Source organism: Denticeps clupeoides, chromosome 18 (assembly GCF_900700375.1).
Source record: "Denticeps clupeoides chromosome 18, fDenClu1.1, whole genome shotgun sequence".
NCBI classification, from domain to species: Eukaryota; Metazoa; Chordata; class Actinopteri; order Clupeiformes; family Denticipitidae; genus Denticeps; species Denticeps clupeoides.
In genome coordinates this window covers 15,091,068-15,118,229 of record NC_041724.1, presented here as the reverse complement: position 1 = coordinate 15,118,229, position 27,162 = coordinate 15,091,068, and the positions used below count along the sequence as shown (strand labels likewise).

General features: G+C 42.7%; 1 protein-coding gene and 1 long non-coding RNA gene across 4 annotated transcripts in view; one reads left to right on the top strand and one right to left on the bottom strand.

The window, feature by feature from the left end:
* il1rapl2 (interleukin 1 receptor accessory protein-like 2) overlaps positions 1–27,162 on the top strand; it is a 229,673-nt gene that overhangs the window by 131,911 nt on the left and 70,600 nt on the right. For all 3 annotated transcript variants that reach the window (XM_028960794.1, XM_028960793.1, XM_028960795.1), the window contains 3 exons: positions 7,604–7,877; positions 15,226–15,412; positions 15,630–15,783. In XM_028960794.1, the coding sequence (XP_028816627.1) occupies positions 7,604–7,877; positions 15,226–15,412; positions 15,630–15,783 (615 nt within the window). The remainder of the gene's footprint in view (positions 1–7,603; positions 7,878–15,225; positions 15,413–15,629; positions 15,784–27,162) is intronic.
* LOC114768478 (uncharacterized) lies at positions 15,300–25,162 on the bottom strand. Its single transcript, XR_003743065.1, has 3 exons — positions 24,903–25,162; positions 22,201–22,293; positions 15,300–15,313 (listed from the first exon to the last, which is right to left on the bottom strand). It is a non-coding gene; the product is annotated as an uncharacterized LOC114768478 (long non-coding RNA).

Sequence of the window (27,162 nt, the reverse complement as noted above, 5' to 3'; positions counted from 1 at the left end):
ATAAAATCTGGAGACACTTGATTGGCAAACTTTTGAAAAAAAAAACACATTTGTGGATCAAGCGCTGCCAGGGACGTTTCAAAAGGGTTTTCACCAATATATATACGGTGGTTTGTAAATGCAGGTTTATTGGTTTGTGAATAAATGTAACTGCAATGACATTTGTGCATCATGTAAATTTCTTTTTGAGTCAAGATATGCATTTGTGAATCGTCTTACACTTATTTGTAAGTCATAAATTTGTAAATCTTGTCACATTTGTTGCTAAAAGAAAAAAATATATTTGTGAATGTTATTTAGCAACTGGACTGTATTCTGCTGTTAGTTCTGTCTAATTAACACCAACATCAGTGGAGATGTTGAGGTCTCGTTACGGGATGCAGCCGGATGCTTTCGGCCGGTGTCACCACGGCGGAGAGGGGACCGCCTCTGCTCTCTACCTGCTGACTGGCTGTCAGAGTAAGATGCCAGTGGAAGCCAGATTCGGCGCGAGCGCGGGGAGCGCAGCGAAGCCCACAGGAAATGGCAGCCTGTCCGGGCGGCGCGGCGACAGGAGTGTGAGGCAGTTCGTTAGGCGGCACCACTCTCCCGGCCTGCAGAGCTGTGCTGGGCTGTCACAGCACAGCTGCACTACCTGCTTTATTAATGGCATGCACTGCAGCTGCGTGTGTGTGTGTGTGTGTGTGTTAACCAATGAGTGGGGGAGGAGGATGGTGTAAATAAGTTGTTGGAAACAAAAAAGCCCTCTGTGTGTGCGGATGTGTGTGGACACAGTCCCTTTAGAGAAGAGAAACAGACAAAACATCATACAGATATAATTACATGTTTATAGGTGTCACGTCTTGGGGATGGGGGGGTGAGCAGAGGCAGGACATTTTTGGATCAAACAAAAGGGATTTATTAACCATGAACAAAACGGCACGAGGACCCAAAGCAACAGAAAGTGAAGAACTTAAAGTAACCCGAAGGCATGTGGCATAAGGTGAGGTGTTCTCTAAGGTATTCTATGGCTGTTCTGTCTATGTGCTACTTGAGATGGGGCATTTGGGACCTGTTCATCAGCCGGAACCCCTCAACATCACAATAGGGCAGATAAAGCAGAGTTTGTAATCTAGATCCTCACAAATATATTAATACAAACTGAGATACATATATGATTCAAGTATATCAGAAAAAAATGCATTCATATTTCAGCATTTTTTGGACAGAATAATTAGAATAACATCTACTTTATGTTGTGAAGAATAAATCTGGATCCGCTAGATATCGTCCATGTGTTCCAGCTTCCTCCCTTCCTCTCAGCGAATTGGCAGCTCTTAATTGCCCAGAGGTGTGAGTGAATGGTGTGTGTGTGTGTGTGTGTGTGTGTGTGTGTGTGTGTGTGTGTGTGTGTGTGAGTGTGGGCCCTGTGATGTGCTGGTGCCACGAGTCCCTTCCCTGCGGCCAGTAGCAGGACAAAGGGGTTACGAAAGGTGATTGAGTGACATAATGGAATATATCATGTATCATGATTTGAAACATATGCATGTTAGAAGTATTTCTGCCTCAGAAACAGATGAATGAATTAACATGTGAAACGATAATCAAGATATTTCTGTATTTTATCATATTCATATTTGAGATTCACTGCATCTGAAATGATGTGTGTGTGTGTGTGATGAGTGTGTATCTGACTATTTTTGGTTCTCCTTTAACAGTGTGCAAATAATGCGTGTTTGATTAATAGCAATAATGATTATGATCCAGCACTGATGACAGATCAAGCTACTCAAGAAGTTGCAGCTAACACTGATTTCTGGACAAAGCTGAGTAAGAAGGTGACTGAAGACGTGATCGTTCCTCTCTCCTGCGTAGGAACACCAGCAAAACAACAAAAAAAAAAAGAGCAGAGAGCAGAACTACAGAGCTACAGGCGACCGCTGTCCTCTGCGTGTGCTGCAGTTTTTCAGACGTTCATCTGGGCTTTTAGAACTAATTTGTTCACTCGCTGCAGATATCCTCTTTCTCTCTCTGTCAGAGATTTGGTTGGGATTTAGGGAACTCTGTATTTTTTTCCTGGAGAGCTGGAGAATGGAAACATTTGTGAAAAGGAGATAACTGCAAATCATTTCTTCTCATTAGCTTGTGTTCTTCGTCATGCCATTATTTTTGTGTTGTTCGTTTAATTGTTAATTTGCAAGTTTAAATGACAGGTTTTGTGATATAACAAATAGAAGGGGTGGCCTAGCAGTTAAGGAAGCGGCCCTGTAATCAGAGGTTGCTGGTTCGAATCCTGATCCTCCAAGGTGCCACTGAGGTGCCACAGCCCACTGCTCACCAAGTGTGATGGGTTAAATGCAGAGGACTCATTTCACTGTGTGTACCATGTGTTGTACTGCTGTGTATCACAAAGACAATTACACCAGAAAATTTCCCCACCTTTAATATGACCTGTAAACCTGCACAAATCTGTAAAAAAAAAACTGGTATTTTACTTTTTATATCCACTCTATGTATTGAAGTGTGTGCTGTGTATGTGTTTCTGTATGTGTGATGCAGCATACAAACACCCAGCAGAGGACCCAGCTCTCACCTGAGAACCTGCAGCAGAAACCTAAATCATCATAGAAATTCATCAATTAAATAGCGACAACTAACGCTAACAAGAATGATTCCAAATGGATGAGTGTAATGAACGAGGATAAAGGATCTGTGTGGGTTCAAGTGAAAACATTTGGAAACGTGTCAGCCATGTTTCTGCTGGAGGAAAACTGTAACCTTTCACCCAAGCAGTTCATGTTGAAAAAGTTAAAGGTGAATGTTTTATTCACATGCTTTGGGTTCACAGTTTTCAGGGCATTCTGTGCATTTTGAGATTTAAAAATCTAACCATGTTTATTCAGCACTCCAGTATCTACATATGACATAGTTAATGGAATAAATGCATCAAATGGGAGTTTGGGATTGGGAGTATTCCATTGCATGAGTACTGGACCCAAACCTCATATATAGGCACTTTGAGAATAATTCTAAGACTTTATAGGACCTTTTTATTTTCCTGGAGTTATATTTGCACTATCATTGACCTGAGAAGGTGGTTTTTCCTACGTAGATGTTTTGTAGAGCATGCTTCTACACTAGTCTACATTAATATCACTGGTAGTTCCTAGTGTAGGAACTGGTGTACTGTGATCTTATTTAGTTGCTATACTACTGCTGAGAAATCATTTTTCTTTCGCTCTACCAAATACCTGAAACACCAAAGCCCACCAAAGCTGCTGCCTGTGAGTTCTTCTGTATTGTTTTAGTTCTAGAGCTGCATTTTCATGTTGCATCTTCATGTTTCCAGATTCTGTCCCCAGAATGTTCAGTGAGAGGTTACGGGTGGGCGATTCATCTCATTTTAAATTCAAATAAGATCAACCCTCCCTAAAAACATTCAGCTTGTACAAAGTGGCTGCTCCAAAAGACAACAAAACTCATTTGTTTAGTAATGAATAATATAAGTTTTATATAATGTAAAAAAAAAAAACTGAAAAAGTAAAAAAGTCCCATCAACCCCCACTGTAACACAATCGCAAGGTCTGTCCTTACCTACTAAAGACGTGTTGAATTAATACAGCCAGATAAAACAATCTGGGATTTATGAAACTAATAAACATGTTGGACATTCTACAAGGTCTGTCATTAGTCTTTTTAGCCACTACATTAATCATTTATGAGCATTTTTTATTTTATCTAATAACTGCTAGATGTTAAAATGCAAAAACTCTGTAAAAGGTTCAGTAAAGACTGGATGTTTTAAGGGTCAATGAGTCAAACATTTTAAATAAATCTTCTCTAAAATATTTGTTTTTGCCAAAATTTGCTTTACTAGAGATTTTTTACTATACATTATTTCATTATATTTAACAAAACATACAGTGACATCAATACTACTTCAAATCTATGGTCGGAGAGATTGTTGTTCCCAGAATTCCTCAGGCTTATATACATTGGTGTGTACAGTGTGTGTGTATGCATGTGGTGTGTATGTCTGTTTTTCATTGCAAACACAGTCGTAAATTTGCCCAACTTGAAGTCTCACAAATCCTGGCACTTTATGTTTCTTGCGTAGCGTCGCTATAGATTTTTATGTCACTGCTCTGCCATTAGTTCATGTGTTTGGCTCAATATGATCCATCATGCATGTTGCGCAAATGCGGCGGAATCAAAGAGTCGACAGCGAAGAGTCTAATAGCCTATCAAACCGGCGCACAGATCAGGGCCATGCTTTGGTGAGGGGGTCTCCGTGGTAAAGTCAATTTATTCATAACCCCCCCCCAGATGCGTCGCTCGTTTATAAACTGCGGCTCTGACTCAATCACAGAGAGAGGGCCATACCCGGCCCGCATTTCCATATTTATTTCCTCTGATAAGATTGGTGGGTTTTTTGTGCGAGTCATTTCAGAAGCCATATCGTGATTCCCCGTTTACACCTGTTTTAGGACACGGTACTCACAAAAAAACCTGCCCCGGTCATAATAAAAAACCTATCAGAAGGGGCCCAGCGGGCGGGGCCATGCAGAGAGTGGGTTGGGCAGGGCATTCTCCCTCCATGCTCTCCAGGCTGTCGTTCACGAGATTGCTTCATGGTTTTATGATCCACTCGCTTGGCAATGGCAGGCAGGTCAGACTATTATTATTACAGTGGGTGTGCAGTGCTGTTCTGGGGTTTTGCTTAGAATCTGGACTCTGGCTAGAGAGAAAGAGAAAGACTATGTGTGTGTGTGTGTGTGTGTGTGTGTGTTTTCTGTTGCAGCACACAAGTCAGAAAGCATTTGTGGTGACCTCCAGTTAAAGAGGAAGTAATGCGTCTGTGTTGGGTTAATAAGGAGTGAGATGAAGATGCAAATGGGTTCTGTCTGCTTCTGTCTGGACGATTCCAGAGCGGTAGTGAATCTGAAGGTCAGCCTGCTTAACTAGCACAGCCGCACACAAATCCCTCCCCAGTTTTTCGAGCACTCCAATGTGGAAGCAGTGTTGCCAGATTTGGGGCTTTCCTGTCCATATGGGCAATTAACATGATCTGGGATAGTTTGAGATGTTTTGCGCACCTTCCTATTTCAACTCAGTTTAAATATATACAGTTGTCACAACAGGTGAACTCAGGACCTAGATGCCAGTATAGTGTAAAAAAAATGAAATAAAAGGGGAATGTGGCACCCCAAAAATGGAAACAAACTGACAGAATGAACTAAGGACTGTAACAGATCGCAGATGCATACGGTTTGGTCACCAGACTTTCCCTTAGAGTTCAGAGTCACACTCATCTGCAATGATCACAGGGAAGCTCTTATCTGGTGGTGTAGGGTTCTGATCAGGATGGGCAGGGGAAGGTGAACAGGGCAGACGGATGTGCAAAAGCTTTAGTCAGTAACGAAACTACTTCATCTCCACAGTAACTACTATTAATTTTTTTAGGGCCGTGGTGGAAGTGGACTCATAGTTGGAAGGTTGGTGGTTCAAATCCCAAACCACCAAAGTGCCACTGAGGTGCCACTGATCAAAGTACTGTCCCCACATACTGCTCCCCGGGCACCTTTCATGGCTGCCCACTGCTCACTAAGGGTGATGGGCTAAAAGCAGAGGACACATTTTGTTGTGTCACCATGTGCTGTGCTGCAGTGTTTCACAATGACAATCACTTCACTTTCACAACTAATTAAAGGGTTTTCACTTCATGAACAGTAATTCTGAAATGGTTCAGGAAGGTACTAAAATTGTAAAAACACAAATAATAATTATTAAAAAGTGATAGTGGCAATTATTTCTTATGATTGAACAAGTGTTGGTATATAGAGATCTGTGAGCTGGTCTTTCTCAACTTGCTCAGAGAATAATGATGTTCACTGATTTGCACAGTATAGAACATGAACATATGGAGTGGTGAAACTGGCATACTGCCAAAAAAAAAAAAAAAAACACATATTTTCAGCCAACTTTGTGTTTTAAAAAAAAAACTCCTCCATTTCATAAGAATTTATTATTTTTTACAGTAGAAAGATTTGGTAAAAAGCTTTTATTTGACATGTGTACTTTAGTTTCACCCAAAATGGCAAATTGTTTGACTGGCTGCTGCTCTTTAGGTCCCAGTGGACGAAGTAGCTGAAATAGTAAGTGTGTTCAAGTTAATGTTTTTTGTGTTCTTATTGGCCTTGAAACTATCTGCTGTATCTGGCAACCCTGCTTGGGACAGTCCACCATGGTTGAGATGGCATGTGATCTTAACACCCTAGACGACGTTGTCCATAACCTTTCCTTAAAACAGCACAGCGGAAAGCGTCCGGTGGGAAAACGGCGCTTGCTTCGCCCCACCCCGGGCAGTGGTTTATGCAATCAGTAACCTGTGCACCCTGCACCGTGCCTTTAGTCCGGGAGACGACGCATTAACCCAGCAGACCGTGCTAATGCTCGGCTCGGTGCACGTCCCCCTCGGTTGCTTCACGCATCACACCGCCTCCAAAATTGCACTCGTCTGCCTCAGAGCGGCGCCTTCCCCCCCTCCTCTCACCGGGTCCAGTTCTTGGATCTGCAGACAGATGCCCAGAGTCACTTAAATGGGACAAAATCCATACTAATGGGGTGGCGGTGACAGATGGCGAACGTTAAAGTTGTTTATGCCCCCGTGTGAGGCGGGATCAGTGGTGCTCTGAAACTGGTCTGATGACCCGCTGGCCTTTCAGCTCCTCTTTCGCATTAAAACGAGTGGTAAATCACTGCCGTCGTGGGGATCAACCATTTTTCTGTCTGTGTCTTTTTATTGTCGCCAAGGCGCTGTGTGAACTGCTGTGTGAAATGCAAATTTGCGCTCAGCGCCCATGCAAATGAGAGCTGAGCGCTGAAGTGCACATGAGATAAGTGGAGCGGTGTTTCGCCCGCAGAAAAGCAGACGCGCCGAGGCTGATTTGCATGGGAGGCCAGGTTTCCTGAGCGTGCTTCATGTTGAACAACATGGACGAGGTCTGCTGACTGGCTGGATAACCTTCTGTATAAACTTCTGAATCTGAACAGTGGACAAAGTGCTGGATATGTTTCAGTTCTAAAAAAACTGCTTTAGAAGCGCTGGATTAGAAAAGTCTGGATTCATAGAGGTAGAGTGGGTAAGGACGGGGACCACTGAGGTACCGTCCCCACACACTGCTTCCCGGGGACCTTTCATGGCTGCCCACTGCTCACTAAGGGTGATGGGTTAAATGCAGTGTGATGTGTATTTGTGTATGACAAAAAAATACCACTTTCACTTTAATGGGCATCTCTTTAACATGCTCTTCAATGGAATTTAACTATTGGACCCTATTGTCATCAAAAAACGTTTTTAGCTGAAAAACATAATGGTTGATACATAGAAAAATGCAATAATGCTACATCGATCCAAAACAACAAACTAAACTAGTTTATACCCCCTATTAGATCATTTAACACTTTAACTTAGTATAAGGTCTCAGTGGTGGTACCTAGCTTGGTGAGATTTGGTGGATCACGTTGAAGATGGGTGTAGAGTGGCATTTGAACTGATCACTCGGTAACCTTACATCAAATGATTATTGGTAGGTAACAGGTTCTGCTCTCTTGTCACCGACAGTGGACGGCTGCATCGACTGGTCGGTGGATCTGAAGACGTACCGAGTGCTGGCAGGCGAGCCGCTGCGGGTGAAGTGCGCCCTGTTCTACAGCTACATCCGCACCAACTACACCATGGCCCAGAATGCCAAGTTGCGGCTAATCTGGTACAGAAACAAGGGAGACTCTGAGGAGCCAATCATCTTCTCAGGACACCGCCTCAGCAAGGAGGGAGACTCGATCTGGTTCCGGTCCGCAGAGATGGAGGATAATGGCTTCTACACCTGTGTGCTTAGGTGGGTCTCTCTCTCTCTCACACACACACACACACACACACACTAACATTTGTTACATTTCTGTTTATCTTGTTCTAGTACTATTAAAAGGTTTCAGTCCAGTTTATAAAATCCTATCTTTCTTCCTCTACCTACAGTCATACACACAGATGCACATAATACTAATTGTAATCACAAATATTCATTTCGCAGGAATCTTTAACAATTTTTTGGTTGTTGTTGCGGGCACCAGCAAAACGTTCCACTTTTGAAAAATTTCTAAACTTTTTTTGGTTTGGTTATTTGGTCCTCAAATTCAAGAACGCAAATGCAAATCCATGCACGCACAGTCATGACTCTTCACCTCACACTTCCTCACACACACCTCATCTCACGCACAACCAGAACACACATCACTTCACAAACACACACATCACCTCACACACAGGCTCATTTATGTGGCTTGATGCTAAGTGAAGCTTGTCTTGAAGGTGGTCAGAGCACAAGGAGGTGTGTGTGTGTGTGTGTGTGTGTGTGTGTGTGTGTGTGTGTGTGTGGGTCACGCCACGTTGTCTGCCCACATGGCTGAATGCTTGACTTCCCAAGCATCACTCCTGCCTGGATGATTCCACCAGGACGACTGTCTGAAACCGGGTCTCGTGCCAAGAACACTTTTCTCAGATTCATCTGCGCTCCTGAACTCTCAGTGCTGGGGCAGCACAGGGAATCGAGTTTTATTACACCCTCCCAGTCCAGACGTCCCATCAGACCAGAAGATTACAATCAGGTCCACAGCACAAAACCCAGAAGTGAATCATGGTTAGTAAATCTGGGTGCATGTGAACCATATCTATTGGAACCAAAATACACGTCAAGGTCACACACATACACACACACTTTCACAAAGACCTATGTGGAACAATCAAACCCTCTTAAGAAAACGTTTGGGCTCTACACGGTTTAAGAAGTGTAAACTGATAGCAGGTCAGGCAGGCAGCAAAAAAAGTTCAACAGGCAACAGGTCTGGAAATTGAGAAGAACAAAATAATTTCTATAAAACTGCAGGCACAAATTAATGGTATTTTCATCAGCAAAGTTTTTAAATGGGAGGAGCCTGTAGTGACTGAGCTTCTGATGAATAAAATCAATACGTTACATGCGAGCAGTGTTCAGATTGCCAGTTGTTTGTTTCATCCAAAAATGCAGCAAAACACATAAAAATTGTGAAAATGTTCCCATTTAACTGTCATATCTACTTTGAATAAACATTGGGTTCCTCAGTACATATTCTTGGTATGCGGATTTTTGTAAAGTGTCAAATTCAAATCCACCCAACACTAAGCACAAGCCCCCGTCTCCTTCTTCTTCCTGTGTTTACCTCTGGTTTCTGTACTCATAATAAAAATTGTTCACGGCTCCATCAGCGGACATGACAAACACAATCTCTGTTATATAACTTACAAAATATGCCCCTAAATCCTACACCAGGGTGGAGATATTTCTAATCAGCCGCTTCTGTTCAAACTAAAATGAATGAAAGCAAATGGCATTTATTCTCGTTGTCCCTCTGTGGGTTGAGGTGTCATCTGTCCTCCTCTCACTAATCAGGCTGTGCGCCTCTGAGAATGTGATTGGTTCGTCAGGAGGCAAGAAGGTAAAGTCACATGTCGTCTCTGCATTCCCTCATCAACTCGCTGGATTCACAGGAAGATTGAAAGACAGAGGAGTGTGTGTGTGCTCACACACAGAGAGACACACACACACACACACATACTGATGCAGCATATTGCGCTGTGGCCGGCAGCTAATGATAAATCAGCTAATTGGCTCGCAGTCATGAGAAATGAGGCAAAGTCACACAGTCCAGTGACCTCAGCAGGACAACAGTCTGATTGTTGGACAATGATGCTGAAAACAATAAAAACAACATTTATAGACCACATAGCAGGAAGAAATCATATACACACAATTTAATTAAGCATGTTTTTGAACATGCACGCACAGAATTTTGCACAATGAAAAAATATTATTTGAATATTGGATAATTGACGTACATGTTTAATCTGATTTAGACTGTCCTAATTCCTTTGCAGCTAAATTTAGTCAGTGTGACACCCCAGAGCCATGGGGCCGTCACAGCAGGTGCCCATACACCTGAAAACGGAGTCCTGATCCATCCCAGCTCACATTAATTAGGCTTAATGGATCAGGACTCCATAAATCCCGAGAAGCAGCACTCAGACATGTCTGCTGCACTAATGTGGACACGTGACCCTTACCTTCGTGTTAGTTTATGTTCCTGGCCTTACACCTCACGCCTGCGGATTTGTTTTGGTTTGATTCCTTTGTTTTGGCCCTTGTGACGTTCTCATTTGTGCTTAGTAATAAATCCCTTTTGCACTGATGTCCAGTCTCTGTGCTTCCTTCCCCCGTCAGCCCTCAGTCAAGACAGTCAGCTAGATGCAGATCAGCTAGATCTAGTCGATCAAACATAATTTGGCATTCTTATATAACAAATAGTCTTTTAATTGTGATTCGTTTTGTTGGAAATGTTCAAATACTAAATCAAATCCATGTGGTTCTGTCAGGCCTCAGCGTGCCTGGACTAGGCAGGTGAAGCAGGTTGATAGGTGTTTCTACTGATCAGCACTCTTTATCCTTCAGTTGTTCTCAAGGCGGCCTTGGTTCTTGTATGTTGCTAAAACACTCTTATGTTGCATTTTGAGTTAAATTTATGTCCTGTCTCTACGTTCCCGGCCATCGTGCCATTTTAGTTTCTCTATTAAAAAACCCTTTTCACTGGTATAGTCAAAGACATTTATGTTCAGCTACAGTCAATTCAAGAATGTATTAACAAGGTTGTGGAATTTCCTGCATTAAACATTGTGACAAATGTGTCCAACCTTGAAATAGACAGTATTGGCACTTTTTCTTAAAATAAAATTAAATAATTATTTTAAAAAAAATGTTTTCTTTAGTTCTTTTCTGAACATTCCCAGTCACAGACACCGGACTTCATAAAACAATCATGGTGGTATTTTTATGGCTTCTAAGTTTGTCAGAAATTTAGGATAACCATCTCACAGTGTGTGTCTACAGATCACTGACAAAACATGAAATTACATGAAAAACACAAATAGTGTGGAGGTCAAATGAAGGGAGTGGGATAGCAAAAAGCATTTTGTCTTTCTTGTTCTGTACCAACATGCGTCATAGCCCAACATAGTCTGTATACCTTTATAAACACCATCATCCACTGTACATATCTGTTATACCCAAGTAAATTAGATCCATGTCATACAGTCTGAATAGCTGAAATTGTACAGTCTGCAGGAGGTTTGAGACAGTACTGTACATGTAACCTAAATGTACATGTAACCCCAAATAGGAATTTCTTTGTTGGAATCAGCAAACTGTCTTCCCACGGTCACAGAAATTACCTACCTGTTCCTGTATTAGTCCCACACACACCACACACAAATACACATGACCACACACATTGAAACACACCACACACAAGCGCATCACAGGCAAATTTTGTGTATATATATATATATATCATGTGAGGGGTTTTGTGAGATACTGTACATTGTATAATTGTGTGTGTGTGCATGTGCATGTATGTGGGTGGGTATATGATGAGAGAAGGCAGGAAAGAGACGAGAATCATCCAGACTGCATCCTACTTCCTTTTCACTCAAGTAATTTGCTTTGACATTAATGAACTTTAAAGCTTGTGCGAAAAACAACAGTTTTTCAGCCACAAACAGCCACTGAGGGTGCAGCAGATGTGACTGAAAAAGAAAAAAAAATAGCCCCCAAAATGCGCACATTCACAGAAATGCAATTAATGCAAATGACAAGGAGACCTGTGGTTTTACTAAATGACAGCATGCTGCTAATTTTTGTTTTTATTCGACACAAGTATGCACGGTGATTACAAACCGAGAAGTTTCCTTTGCTTGGGCTTCAACCTGCTAATTTTTGCTGATCATGTAAAAAACTGAAAAATTGGGCAGTTTTTATGTGATGATAAATTATAACTAACAGCTAATAATACTAACAGAGCTCTTATACACATTTTATTGTAATGCATTTGACAAATACAACTGAAACTGAACAGAACTGTAGCTTGCCGGTGCCATGAGGTATTAGGAACAAAGATTACATGACATTGGTTAACACTCCCCATGTGCTAGACCTCAACAACTGTGCCCAGATGTTCTTCTGCATAGGAGCTGTTTTATTTATCAGTTTTAATGTGCTTGGTTCATGGAACAGAAAACTAAAGTCAAACCATGGATTTAGACCATGGATGTCACATTGGATGTCATATAAACTCGTGTTTGTTTTCAGTCACTAAATGTAAGCATAAAAACAGAAGAAAATTCTGTAAAATCAAATGTAACTAAAATACCACACATAAAAAATGGCAGATGGAAGCTGTGCAGTGCACAGGTAGAGGTGTGTTTCTAGGCCGGCTTTGGGTCTGTGTGCCAGACTCGGCCTTTATTTTTATTGTTGGAGATCAGTGGTGCTGCCCAGGTGCTGACTGGCTCCAGCTTCCTCTGCATACTCATTAGGCACAGCACCCACGGGTGCATTTGCGGCGAGCAGGGGATTCGACACAGGTGAACGGGGCTTCTCCTCTGGGATTTTAGGAAAGATGTGTTGCGCGCCGGACCACTGGAGCGTCCTCGGCAGCGCGACGATTACTTCTGTTCTAATTGGCAAGTGAAGGAGCAGACAGCAGCGCGCCGAGGTGCTCGCTCGTGTAGGCGCTCCAGTCCATTTCCTCCCTCTGTTGCAGGTGAGCCTCAGTGGCAGCCCTGCCCATCTGTGACCCTTGTCCTTTTTTGCTCTCCTCCCGCTCTCCTTTTTCTTTTGTGAAAAATAATGCAAGGTCTGCAGGTTGGTTCTTCTGCCTCTGATTGGTTAGTCGGCGTCTCCCGAGGGAAAGAGCCGCTCACCCCTGCACTTAGTTAACCTTGTGCGTGAAATGCTGTATTGATCTGGACTTAAGCTCTGATTGTTGATCCTACAGACTTGTTAGGCTGCAGAGGGATGTGCTGAGTCAGCGGAAAGAACCAAAAATGCTGGGAACCTGCAGGAATGTCCTCTTTCATTGGTTTGTTGGAACGCCAACTTGACCCCTTAACATTCCAGAAATCAGCAATGCATACTCCTCTGAATTATTCTGTAAATGTAGTTATCTCAACTATGAATGCATATTTGGTTATAGGGAAGATTAATGCACTGACAGTTTTCAAGAGAATGTAAAGAAATCAAAATTTTGCAGTGGGATGGCATCCCAGTCATATAATACCACTGTGCACCACATGAAGCGATAGCAGGTTACTGTGAGCAGAGACCAGAGGCCATTCTGACTGGCATCTGTTTGTACATTAAACATACGTTTAAGCTACAGTGGCGGTAGCGGGTAAGGAAGCGGACTCGTAATCGGAAGCAAAAGCTCCAGTACATTCAAAACTCATTCATATCCTGATGATGAGCACAGCACTCCCGTCCTGGCTTCCCAGGTTTGAATATATGGTTTCCCTTCTACCTCACCAATGCATCCATGGACTCCCCCCCACCTCAAAACAACTTCTCAAACAACAACCGACAACACGCTCCCTCCCGGAGGACTCTGGGAGACAGGGCTTTCTATGCTGCTGCCCCACGCCTGTGGAGTTCCTTCCCCAACTTCATGACGGTTTTAAAAAACATCTTAAGACATATATTTTTTGTGAAACCTCTGGTCTCCCCCCCACAGATATTTAGTTAATCTCTCTCTATTTCAATGTTTGTTTGCTTTTTTAAAACCTGTAGCCCTTTGAGATCCTGATATAAAATAAATGTGAGATCCTGATATAAAATAAATGTGTTATTATTATTATTATTATTATTAAGCATGCCGAGTGCCACTGAGGTGCCACTGAAGAAAGCAAAGGTGATGGGTTAAATGCAGAGGACACATTTCATTGGGTGCACTGTGTGCTGTGCTTCAAATTGACAATCACTTCATTTTCACGCATGGCGGGGAGCTCTGAGGCAACAGAGCGAGCTCTCAGCACCGTTTAGTCACACTGCTCCCATACGGACTGCTGACAGGCCTGTTTGTGTGTGTGTGTGTGTGTGTGTGTGTACTGTGTATTCCCTTTGCTGTTCATATCAGTTTGTACAATTTATTACTGATAACAGAACACCATCGCGGCTCACAGGAATGAGATCTATAGCTTCCTCCCCTGCTGTCCAGTTTGGCCTCTGTGATGTTGTTCTTGTGTTCAGTTACTGATACCACAGTCACCGCTGCAGGCGGGGCTGCTGTCAGCAGTCATTTCAGGACCAGTTCAGTGTGGTAAAGACACGGAATCCCAGAGGACGTAGAAGTCCCATGGACGTGCAGATGTATGGAGGCATGGTTGGATGGGTTGTCCTCAGTCAAAAAGCACCCATGTGTTATTGTTAGTGGTAGATGAGTGTAAAATATGTTACTTTGCTGAGTTTCGTTTAAAAAAATTTTCTCCACATGCCAGTGGCTATGAATGACTAACTGTGACAGCAGGCATTTTATAATGTTACAGCCTTACAGCCAAATGTGTTCAATTAATTTCAAGAAAAGTTTTAACACATAAAAGGTTGCATAATAAGAAGAAAGCCTTAGGTTTTTACAAGGAATTTCAAAGGTTATGCATTAATAACATTAATATTAAGCAAGAAGTCAGTGACGCTGTGCAAGCTTGGTGTAAAGGCATTGGAGCTGCATGCAGCATCAGAAAAGCATATAATAGTCCTAAAACCTCCAGGATATGCAGGCTTTTACTCAGAACCCCCCTCAGAAATTAATTGGGCAAATAAAAAAGATCTGAACCCTTTCTGGTTCCATTGTAGGCTCCCACCATGTCCTGTGCCTTGTCCGGCAGTCAGTGTACTGTCTTTTTACATCAGTTACTGGATGAATGCAGTAAATAGCATTACCCCGGTAATAGCCGGAGTCGCCATAGCGATTATGGAGGGATTGTCTCACAAAGCAACACGTTCCTGGGGGCAGAGGGCCTTCTGTTTTATGTTCGCTCTGTAAGCCATTTTGTAATGGGTAAGCAAACCAGGCCATATGTTTGCCAATGTTGCAGCCCTGTCCGCAGGTGCACTGAGTTCTGATACCACCATGGTGAACGGATAAACGGAAATAAACTGAAGCAGGTCAGCAACCAGAGCACCCCCACCTGCAGCGCATGGTCTGGTGGAATCGGTGGCAGCCTGTTCAGGCACAAAAACACAAACACACTCCTGTCCTCAACGCTGCTGCTTTATTGATGAGTTCACCGCGAGCAGTGACGACAGTGTAACTGTGTCGCCCCCACAGGAACTCCACCTACTGCATGAAGGTCTCCATGTCGCTGACGGTGGAAGAAAGTGACGAGGGCCGGTGCTTCAGCAGCCGCATCCGCCACCTGGAGAAGGGGGAGGTCACCAAGAGCAAAATGATCACCTGCCCCAACATCGATGACTATCTCGCCCCTTACAAACAGCCCATCATGAATTGGTACAAGGTGAGCAGCCTGGTTTATTGTACAACAGGCAGACGTGGAAGGAGAGATGGCTATAGCGATGGATGAAATGGATGAGCTGGTGGATGGGTGAATAGATCGGGATGGGCAAATAAAATGCTGCTCGTTATGGGCCACAGTCCGGATGGATGATTGATGGGTTTGGATGGTTTAGACGAACGCACTGCTCAGATTGTGCTCCAATGTGCGCTTGTCCTAGGAGTGTCAGAAGACGACCTGGCGGAGCTCCATCATGGTGAACACCACCCACTTGTGGATCCCTGAGATTCAGGAGGACGACGGAGGGAATTATACCTGTGAGCTGAAGTATGGGAGCAGGGTGGTGCGGCGCACAACCGAACTGAAGGTCACAGGTACGGATGATGTGGGCCACATGGCCCGTTTGTGATCGGAAGAGAGCCTGGTACTGAGGAGGCATTTGTGTTTTTTCAGTGTGGAGGTTTTTCAGGATGCCGGCATGAATGGTTAAGAACAGGAGGCAGATCACATGACCTGCATTGTCAGTTCTAAATGTGTTTTTGTGGCTCTCCATGTCCTCGGGCCATGATGTGAGACAGATTTATTTAATCTAATCTGGGCCTCGCACTTTGGCGGGATGTGAGACGGATATATTTAATCTAATCTGGAGTTCATGCCTTCGATGTTCCCGCCATCCGGCAGCCGTGGGATTCCGGGCCAGTGAGCCTGACCCCTGGGGGCTGAGCTGGGTCCTGGGCGCTGCCAACTGCAGTGTGAAATGACCCTCCCAGCTCATTCACCCCTGCCTGCCCCTCGCCCCGCCCAAACACAAGCCTGCTGCAGATTTTACACGGTGCAGCTGCACTTATGTTGTTAAAATGCCAAATTTTGACCCTTGTAATACACATATAACAAGAATGGAGCAACACATATCACCGACATTAAAACAAACTAGTTTCATTTAAACAGATTTTTATTCCATTGACCACCGTCATGTGATTGTCTTCAAAGCAACACATGAAACATTAAGCAGTTGTTCGACAGTATTATTGTTTTTTTAACTTATTTATATGATTCATGAATATATTTATAGTATATTTAGTGGTTGGATCTGAAGTATGGGAGCAGGGTGGTGCGGCGCTCAACCGAACTGAAAGTCACAGGTACAGTCACGGTACGGTATAGTGCTGCACGATTAATCTAATCGCAATCGTAATCGCGATGTCAGTCTGTGCGATTACATGAACGCAAAAAACTGCGATTTAAATGATTAGTACATGGATTGGATCGGCAACATATCCGATCCATTCTCTCATCCTCAAAGTTTGCGAGCTGACTGAAGTCTCACTTCAGTCGGATGTGAGGGTGTTTGGTCACATGACTTTCGATTCGGAGACATATGGTTAGACGCCGCATGACGCGCCGCATCGTACGTCAACTTCGCCACCATATTGCGATAGGCTCTGCTGTGGCGTGAAGGATATACATGTCTATGGAGAGAAGTGCAAAAAAAAACTCACTCTTGTGCTGCTTGGGGCTGTACAAACCGCTGTACGCTCCAAACCAGATCCCGGGGGATTACATTTCATAGGTTGGACAATTGTTTTGAATATATTTGACCATTATAAAATCCCGTTTTATATATCTTAACCTTAGCTAAGCTAGTGAAGCTATGCATTCCTGTGTTCAAGTCAGCCTCCAAACAACGTTTTGGCTAAACGTAGGCATTAACTATTTAGACTGTTCTTAGCTGTTTAGTTAACTTTTCTCAAACTTTGAAGGTTTCCTAAAGAAATTCACCTCAGTTTACAAATCTTAACCTTAGCTAAGCTAGGCTAAGATAGCGAAGCTATGCATCCCTGTGTTCAAGTCAGCCTCCAAACAACGTTTCGGTTAAGCGTAAGAACTATAATACGGGATTTTATAATGGCCAAATATAATCAAAACAGTTGTTTAGCCTTACCAGGGTTTGTCATTCGACAGTAATGAGTTTTTTGTGATTTATTTAATTTTGTAGAAAATTGCATTTTGAAAGCACTGGGCATTTCAGGTTGTTATAAGTAGTTTGTATGTTTCACTTTGAAATTAAACATTTCACTATTAGTATGTGACTTTTCATTGATATACAAGCAAGTGTCCTTTATCATATCGCAATCGCATATCGCAATATTGATCTCAATAATCGCAATATGTCTTTTTCCCCAAATCGTGCAGCCCTAGTACGGTATTTAGTGGTTGGATCTGGTCGTGTCTTCTGCTGATTCAGGTTTTGGATCTTTCAGTTTTGTTAGTCCACTGTCAAATGCCTTTTTGAGGAGACAGTATGGGGAGAACGGCAGGGTATTGTGTGAAGGAGAGGGGTATGTCACCATAAGCAAAATATCCGCCATGAATTATAAAAAGAGAAAAAACATTCACAAATAGCTCATGTGAGAATCTTTTGCTTTCTTCAGTGAATGTGCACAGTAATTGTTTTTTTTTTTTTACTGATAAAACCAGCACAACATTGACCTGGAGGTACACAATTAGATTTTATGATCATTTGAAAGTCTGGAGGCCAGTGAGACAAGCTTGAAGATCTGTAACCTGGCATTTTAATCCAGAACCGCAGCATCACAGTGAAAAGTGGCCCGATGCAGTCGTGAACAGGGAGGCTGTCCCCAGGCTGTCCCCAGGCAGTCCCCAGGCTGTTTGGTGTATTGCATGACGTGGTACTACCCTGCATTTTAAGAGCGGCTGCCGTCGTTGACCTCATTTAACTCGCTCAGTAATCTTGGGTCAGAGGAGTAAACAACCACTGCCCTCTTTTAACCGTGAGGAGGTTTACACACTCGAGTTAAATTACTGCATAAGCAATATGAAGCATATAAAGCATCTGCAACATCAATAATTGCTTAATCGGGACCGGTACCTATGAATGTATAATGCCAGGAAGATTCTAAAGATGCGGTGCGGTATTTTTTTCATTACAAGGATCCCCTGCAGCCTTGAGCTGTGGTGGGAATTACCGCTGCACTAATCTCTCACCATCAAAAAAGCACACTGACGACATCTGTCACTGAACGGCCCAAATACAGGAGTCTCCCCTCCTTGTTTGGAAGATTGCTGGTCCGTAGTAGATGTTGGAGGGGTTCTGGAACCCCTCCAGAAGAACAATGAAAACAGAAGAGGTTGTCTTCAATAGCCTTTCTAGAGGGTAGAGGCCCAGACCTCCCCTGACAAATTCATCAGTTATCATCAGAAATATGATACAACAAACACAACATTTATGAAACATTTGTTCTTATTCACATCCAAATTACTTGCTGATTAGGTAAAATGGCAAGTGTGTGTGTGTGTGTGTGTGTGTGTGTGTGTGTGTGGATTGGTCCTTTTGCCCATACATTTAAGTTCCAGCTTCTGGAACCATCTGACCCAGATAAGTAGGTTTACTGAGTGGGTGGATGGTTGGATGGAACACCTTGAAATTCACTTCTGCAAAATCACCTTATCACCAATTAATCAGTATTTCTTATTAATGCAATTAGCTTCTCTCAAAGAATATCACAGAATATCATGTATTATATTGTTTTAATTTTATTACTTTTCCTAACGACCAAGTAATATAAAAAGGTTAATCCGCTCAGAATTGAGTTGTAGGGGGTTTGTGCCCTTTGCTGTGGTGCTTTAGCCTTTATGGATTATTTCCGAATTGTTCTATTATTACGAGGTTTTCATTATCTGCAGCCAGCAGCAGGTATTGCCTGTGATCCTCAGGGAGGACGGCAGCCGCGGCGGTGTGTGCAGGCATGACTAGACCTGGTCTCACAATGTCCACATGGACCAGAAGACGTGGTTTTGTGGCAGCGAGAAATGGAAGAAGACACGCATCTCGCCCATGAATATTTCAAATGGCTGTTATGAAAGGAAACTGTTATTGGCGGAGGCCCGTTTCAACGCGCTCTGTCCATCTCAAACACCACAGGAACGTTGTCACCCTGAGCTTCTTAACATCTAAAGTGCATCTTATAGTTTTTTATGATTCATTTCTGGTGACACGTTGCTCTTTTTTTCTTTGAAGTCCTCAAAATAGCACATGATTTTACACGTTTTGTGCTCGGAGGAACGCGTTTAATGAGGTGTGCCTGGGCGCCATGTGGCTATTTTAATGCAGTGAAAAGACTTTACGCTTAGCAGTCTTGGTCAAAAGCGCAATGTCAGTGGCACATTATGAAACGGTGTTATGAAAGTGTAGGTGCATGATGCTTGTGCTGGACATAAGTGCTGCGATGTCGATCTTGTAGACGACCTCCGGAATTTATTTGATGTTGTATGTACGGTAGACATATTTAAATGTTGTTATAGATATATATTATTTAACAATTGGCCACACCGTGCCACACATGTGTCCTCACGCCTCTGAGGTTGTGAGTTTGAATCCAGGCTACGGCCTTGTCTGTGTGGGGTTTACATGCTTTCCTGGTGTTAGTGTGGGTTTCCTCCCGGTTCTCCACTTTCCTCCTCCCAGAGCATAGCATGTAGACTAGGTGGACTGTTTTTTCTAAATTGTGTGTGCACCCTCTGGTGGGCCAGCGTCCCACTCTGAGTGAGTCCCCACCCTGCACCCAATGTAGAGCAGCCACAACCCTGATCTGGATAAAGCAGTTACAGGGAACTGAGATTATGTTAAAATACACAATAAAAGATGCCTCACTAGTTTAAATATGTTTTATTATCTAATTTACATTAATTACTCTAAATTGATGCAACACAAATTTCCAACCTAATCAAGTTTAGGAGCCATTTAAATACATGCTGCAGTGTTAGGTTACATACATATGTCAGGATTGCCTGCAGCTGGGCTCCACACCGGAAGCCAATCCTGACGCCCCATAAATGCCGGAAGTTTCTGCCCGTTCGGGGTCGCTGGCATTCTGTCACGACTACGGACTTACGGGGGAAGGAAGCGCAGAGGTCTGACATGCTGGGAAGGGGGTTTTATTATAACAAACAATAACGAAATACAAATAAACAATGGCGCGGTGGCCGAAAACAATTTAACTTAAATTACGAACATAAACTAACCCGTAGGCGTGTGGCGATTGCCAGAACTCAAAACACTCAAAACAAAACCAGGTCAAGTACGTGCAGAGTCCACGAAAATGCCAGCGACCCCGAACGGGCAGAAACTTCCGGCATTTATGGGGCGTCAGGATTGGCTTCCGGTGTGGAGCCCAGCTGCAGGCAATCCTGACAACATACTCGTTCCATATGATGTGGAACAGTGGTTCTCTCTTGCATTTTTATGTCACTCTCAAACTGGTTTGCCAGTGTCACAACGGCGAGCTGACGGGGGAGGGAAGCGCAGAGGCGGGACATTCGGGAAACAGGGATTTATTAATAATAATAAATAAACACAAATAAATGCGGCTCAATGGCCGAAAACAGGGGCAAAACACAAACGAGCCCGCAGGCGTGTGGCGATTGCCAGAAATCAAAACACCAGTACACCGTTGCAAGGTCAACTTCACAGGGCGGAGTTACAGACTTTTTAAACTCTGTCAGAATTGACCCCAGCTGGCAACCTCACCTGGAGCCAATCCTGACAGCCAGATAAATATGCCATCCATAACAGTGGCAATGTCCCTCCCTTTCAGATTCTGATGCCATGCTACACCCAAAACAACGGCTTGGGCAATGAGGAGAGTTGCTAGGGTGCAAGGGTGATGTTTTCATTTGCATCAAAATAGCTGAATCTACTGGAACACGCCTATAAATGTGTGTGCCTTCCACTTATGTGTGTTTGTTCATGACTGGCGCTCTGAATTCAGAGACCCTGTGTTCCGTTCACAACAATGCAGTTAAACGGCTGCATAACTTTTATTTCGTTTTTTTTTTTCCTTGCACGCGGTCCACAAATTTTAGTCACCGAGCAAAGGGCATCTTATGAATTGTTAAAGTCAGAATAAACAGGACGCTTGCGTAACCGTTATTCTGATGATGTCTGCACTCAGCCTACTTTTGCTCTTTCTGTTAATGTATGCTTTCGACTGACATGCAGCAAATGTTTTAATTGTAGCAGTTGGTGGAAATGCACGATGGTGAGTAAAGAAGCCCTTCTGAACTTGGCCTCCAATGCGCTCCGATCTTCTGCTGCTCCTCATTACACGCGACCTGGGCATGCACTGCCTTGTGGGAGTGGGCCGAAGATCTGAGCAGGCTGGTGGAATGTGGCTGAATGTGCTTTTGGTCATGGTCACCCGGAGGCCTGGGGTCTTGTTGGGTGTCGCTAACACTAAAGAAGCTCTAGTGAAGCTAGTGTGCTAATGAGCTACAGTGACAGGGGCAGCGGCTGTCGGGGGCTGTCGGTCGGCCCCGCCTCCTCCCATTTGTCTTCATCGCCTGCGGCCCAGTGAGCAGTTATGTAATTTTTAATGATCCTGTACCATTGCTGAGCTTTAAGCTTTGATTGGAGGAGGCGACGCTTTTCACTGATTCAACTGAACACTTAACAATTAATCATTTTGTATAACTCGTTTGGAAGTTTATGGTGAAATTTTGTACTTTGTTTAGACTATTTTTATGTACATCTCACATCTAACAGGCATTCAGATCTGAGTACTTATGCCTCTCATCTCTGGTAAGAGTGAAGTAGCTGGGGTGTCTCGACATGAAGTGATAATGAAAGGTCAGACAAAGACGTACCTCCATAGAATTGTGGCGATGGGTCTTTTGTTATCTGTAACAATGATGTGTGTCTGTGTATGAAGGAAGTGTGATTCTTTGGACAATGTCCTGCTGGGTGCTGCATTCTTTGACACATACCACAGTACCTGAGCATCGCTGCTGAACCCTCCATGGAAACGATATTCCCTGATGGCATTATGGCAGTGTCCGCTTTCAGCAGGATAATGCACCTTGCCACACTGCAGAAATGGTATAATTATAACTTGAGAACTTGGTCAAATACTCAAGATCTCAGACCACTCAAACATCTGTGGCATGTCCTGCACAAATCAGGCACTACCTTACAGAACATGATACAGACACATACAGTACAGGCCAAATGTTTGGACACACCTTCTCATTCAATGTGTTTTCTTTATTTTCATGACCATTTACATTGGTAGATTCTCACTGAAGGCATCAAAACTATGAATGAACACATGTGGAGTTATGTATTAACAAATAAAGGTGAAATAACTGAAAACATGTTTAATATTCTAGTTTCTTCAAAATGGCTAACTTTTTGCTCTGATTACTGCTTTGAACACTCTTGGCATTCTCTCAATGAGCTTCAAGAGGTCTTCACCTGAAATTGTTTTCCAACAGTCTTGAGTTCCCAGAGCACTTGTTGGCCCCTTTGCCTTCACTCCAGCTCACCCCAAACCATCTCGATAGGGTTCAGGTCCGGTGACTGTGGAGGCCAGGTCTCCCCTTTTTTTTAAGTTGTTCATAGTTTTGACTTTTGACAAACTTTTGGCCTGTACTGTATCTGCTGGAGTCCATGCCTGGGTGACAAAATGTGATAATAAAGGTATACATGTGTACACCACCCACCATTATTTGCTGCATTCATTCTAAATACAGTGTGGGCCATTTATATGGATACACCTTAATAAAATGGAAATGGTTGGTGACATTGAACACATTATATAAGTCGTCAGAAACTTGTAAATAACTCATGAAAGAATAAAGTTACGTTAAAACCAAGCACACCATTGTTTTTCAATTTACCAATACCCATGTGTCACATGACCCTCTTCCTATTGAAAAAACAAAAGTTGGATCCAAGATGATCGCCTTCAAAATGGCCACTATGGTCACCACCCATCTTGAAAAGTTTGCCCCCTCACATATACTAATGTGCCACAAACAGGACGTTAATATCACCAACCATTCCCATTTTATTAAGGTGTATCCATATAAATGGGCCACCCTGTAGTATGACTTGTGCTCTCCATAAATGCCAGTCTGAATAACTGATCGGATACATGATTCATGCACAGTAAAAGAACGAAAAACAGTCATGCAGCAAGCCACATTGGACATTTGAGATTTTACCGTTAAACATTATGACAAGAATAAAGTCTAACCTAGCACAGGGTTAATAGATTCAATATGAATATAATTCATAACTCAATAATTTTTTTAAATGACTGCCGGTAAAATGCGATTGATATATTTCCCAGACACCCTCAAGGTATGATGATAACAGCTCAGAGGTAAGCAGCTATGAGGGAAAAAAACACTATATTCATTTCTGAAACAAATGTTGCTTGCTTTCTCACAGAATAATCCGAGTGAACGCAATGGAGGAAGCAGTGCGGGCCGACCTGCACTGAGAGTTCACGGCGGCAAATGATGCACAGTCCTGGCAAAACGTTTTTCCACTGACTCAGTTTTAAAGTAGTACTGCACAACTGCACAGATTCTTAATAATTAAAAAGGTGCATACCGTGGCATACTCGTAGCAAAAGGAGGCGGGCAGAAGAGTAGTCCGGCAGCATGAGTGTGCAATGACCAACTACACCATGTCTAAATTGTAAACTCTGTCACATAAATACATCTTATACTAATCGAAACCTCAATTAAGTTGTTAATTGGCCGTAAACGTAAACCAAATTACAATCACTCAGACTCAGGGTTACTAACCCCTAGCTACTATCCCGATTCAGTGCATCAAATATTTCAAACAGGACACTCAAGACAAATGTGTGCAATATTAGCAGATAGTGGCCAAGTGACTCGAGTGAATTCTATTGGGATTTTATGTTGTCGGAAGTTGTAGCAGTACTGTTTTTGTACTGGTTTTGGTTTGGTTTCTTGCACTCTACATAAAACACCCAACTCAAATGTGCCTCTCTTAATTATTTCTGCACAAATAATTAACTTTTTATGTGTGGAAAAATGGTTAACAATTATGCAGTGGATTTAGCTCAGGACTGAGTGTGAAGTTTTGGGAAAGGCATAGAAACATTGCAGAAGAGCCTGCACCACCAACATCTACAGATGGCTTTTCACGCCTGATGCTGATTGTTGTCGTGCTCTCATGTTGTTATTAAGCAATAGAATAAGAACAAAAACCGGCACCTGTTATCAGAGAACTCAGAACATTGCCACGAGGGAAGCAGGACAGATAATTGCTTTGACAGGAGTCCAGCGGTGCCTTTATCGATCCAGTTCTGATTGCCAATGTGTGTGTTTGTGCAGGTTTAGTTGAGTTGCATTCAGAAAACCCTGACGCTGCCAATGACTTCTCATTAGGATTCATAACGCTGATCACTTCTGCCACGCAACTCTAATGAAGACAGGATCATTAGACCGGCAGAGGCCTTTCATATTATTGACTAATAGTTTTATAATGAAATCAGTCATAATACATCATTATCATTCATGGTGCTCTCCGGACAGATAATTAATCGATCAAACCAGCCTAATTATAGAAGCGGCAGTCTGAGTGTGGGCCATGGATGACCTGTGGTTTGACTTAAGGCTTTTAAACAGCCATTGATTTTAAGTCCATAGCACTTACCATGACATGCTGGTGAGTTAGAGCTCTGACATTGTTTTCCAGCACTGTTGTAGCCCCCCAGCCATAGATCAGAGAGTCGACAGAACAGCACTGTGCGCGCTGGGCAGTGAGCAGCCTAAAATCCGAGATGAGTATAACGCTCCTGTCATGTTCTGTTAGCAATGGAGGCCGTATCCTAGCGCAGGCGCTTCTGGTGCTTTCTGGATTTCACCGTAATTCATAAATATCTCCCTGAAAATGTTTTACACAAGCGTGAAGTCCTGAGGCGGTCAGTTTTATATTTAGACATTAGTCGGCTACGTTCCATCTGTGTGCAAAGGGCACACATACTCTCACACTCGCACACATGGTCACGCGTAGCGCATTTACATGTGCTCTCACACAATGGGGAATATGGTTAGTGGAGCACCGCTCTGAAATTCGCTTCCTCTCAAGCCTTTGATTTAATTCACTCATTTGTCAAGGGAAAGAGAATTTAATTAGTTCAAATACGTTTTAAATATAAAACATGAGGCCGTGATCATCTGTAATGAGGTTTTGGGTGTTGGATAGCGTTGTTAACTACACCGAGTAGCGTTTCAGCTTCACGATGAAGTATCATGGCTGTAGCGAGCGAATTGAGGGGATTTTGTAGTAAGCTAGCGAGTAAGTGAGTCGCATTTCTAGGTTCTGAGTCATGTTATAACTGCAGTGAGTCACGGTTCTTTTGTAGTGACGTTTTAGTCATGTTTTTCTTTTTAGTGAAGTTTTGAGTCATATTTTTTTCATGTATTCGAGCTTTTGAGTCATGTTGTTCGCTGTAGTGAAGACCAGCATATCAAGTTGCTGTGAGCTTTGAAATCATTTTAGCTGCCGCGAGTTCCTGAAACAGGCATCGTCATGAATGTTTAGCATTTAAAGCAAAGTGAAGTGATTGTCGCTTGTGATACTCAACTGTAGTGAATATTAGCTAGCAGTGAATTGTTAAGTCGTGTTATTTGCGGTTAATTAAACTGTAACTATTTGTAGAGGACTGCGCGGGACTCTTTTCTCCATAAAGGAGGAGCTGTGGGTGAGGGTTCAGGAGCGCAGCTCGTTTGTCAGAATGACGGATGTGCTGTAGCCGTAACCACTCCCGCTGCTTCTCTTTCGCTGCTCTGATGAACAGTCGTGTACTTGTGATGTGAACGGTGTCGTCCACGTCTGCAACCCATTAGACAGCTTCAGATCGCTCATTAAAATCCACACACACTTCACTGATCTACAGATCTCACTTGGGGTTCACAATCCGCACGCCAACCTGTCAAATGTTGCATTGTCATCTAAAGACTCAGATTCTTTGTGTATCACATTGTATCAAACTAGGTCTTATTTTGTAAAACGTGCCAAACTGTAGTGTAAGGCTATGTAACAAGGTCACACAGAGCAGTTTTATTCTTAATATAAATATTATTTATTATTAACTCATCCACTGTAACCGAACTCATAGCAAGTGAAGATATTAACTGTACGTTACTGAGGATATTAAGAATAATAACTACACTGCATGTAAAGCTGTGAATAATAACAATAATCACTATGCTTTGAGGCTGCTTCCAGCATAACACAATTTGAGAACTTTGTCATGTTGCTGAATACAACTGCCTGGCATCAGTGAAACTGTGAATTTACTGGAATATGAATCACTGAAGCAGACGTCTGTGCTTTTAAGTTCTTTAATATAGGGTTCAGTATATAATTAATGTTACTGCTGTTTTTGGAGTGTTATTGGAACCTCTGTGTTCAACAAATGAAAATTATTACATTAAAAAAATCAATAAAGGTGATTACAAAATTGAATGAATTGGAACATGCTCAAAGTTAAAGCAAAAAATCTCTACTTGTTAGTAGCCTTTTTCTCCTTTTTCTCTATTCTACATACCATACCTCTCTGGGGACAGAGGCTTCCAGGAAAGCCAAACGTCCATGACTGGCAGTCCTTGTCATCTGTAAAGTAGGCCATCTGCAGCCACATTCATTTGGCATGCGGTTGAAAATGCTGCATTCAGAAATTATAACATTTGTGTAAAGCTGGCCTGTGTGTTGATGGACAAAATCTCTTCCCTTTGTGGCAAAAAAATATGCAGCTTTTAAAAGATTTATTACCTATTGTACATTTTAATTGTGGAATATAGATGTTTTTGAATTTTGAAGATACACCCTGAGTCAAATATTAAATACATAATGCACAGAATACATATACAGTACAGGACAAAAGTTCAATGTGTTTTTTTTTGTTTTC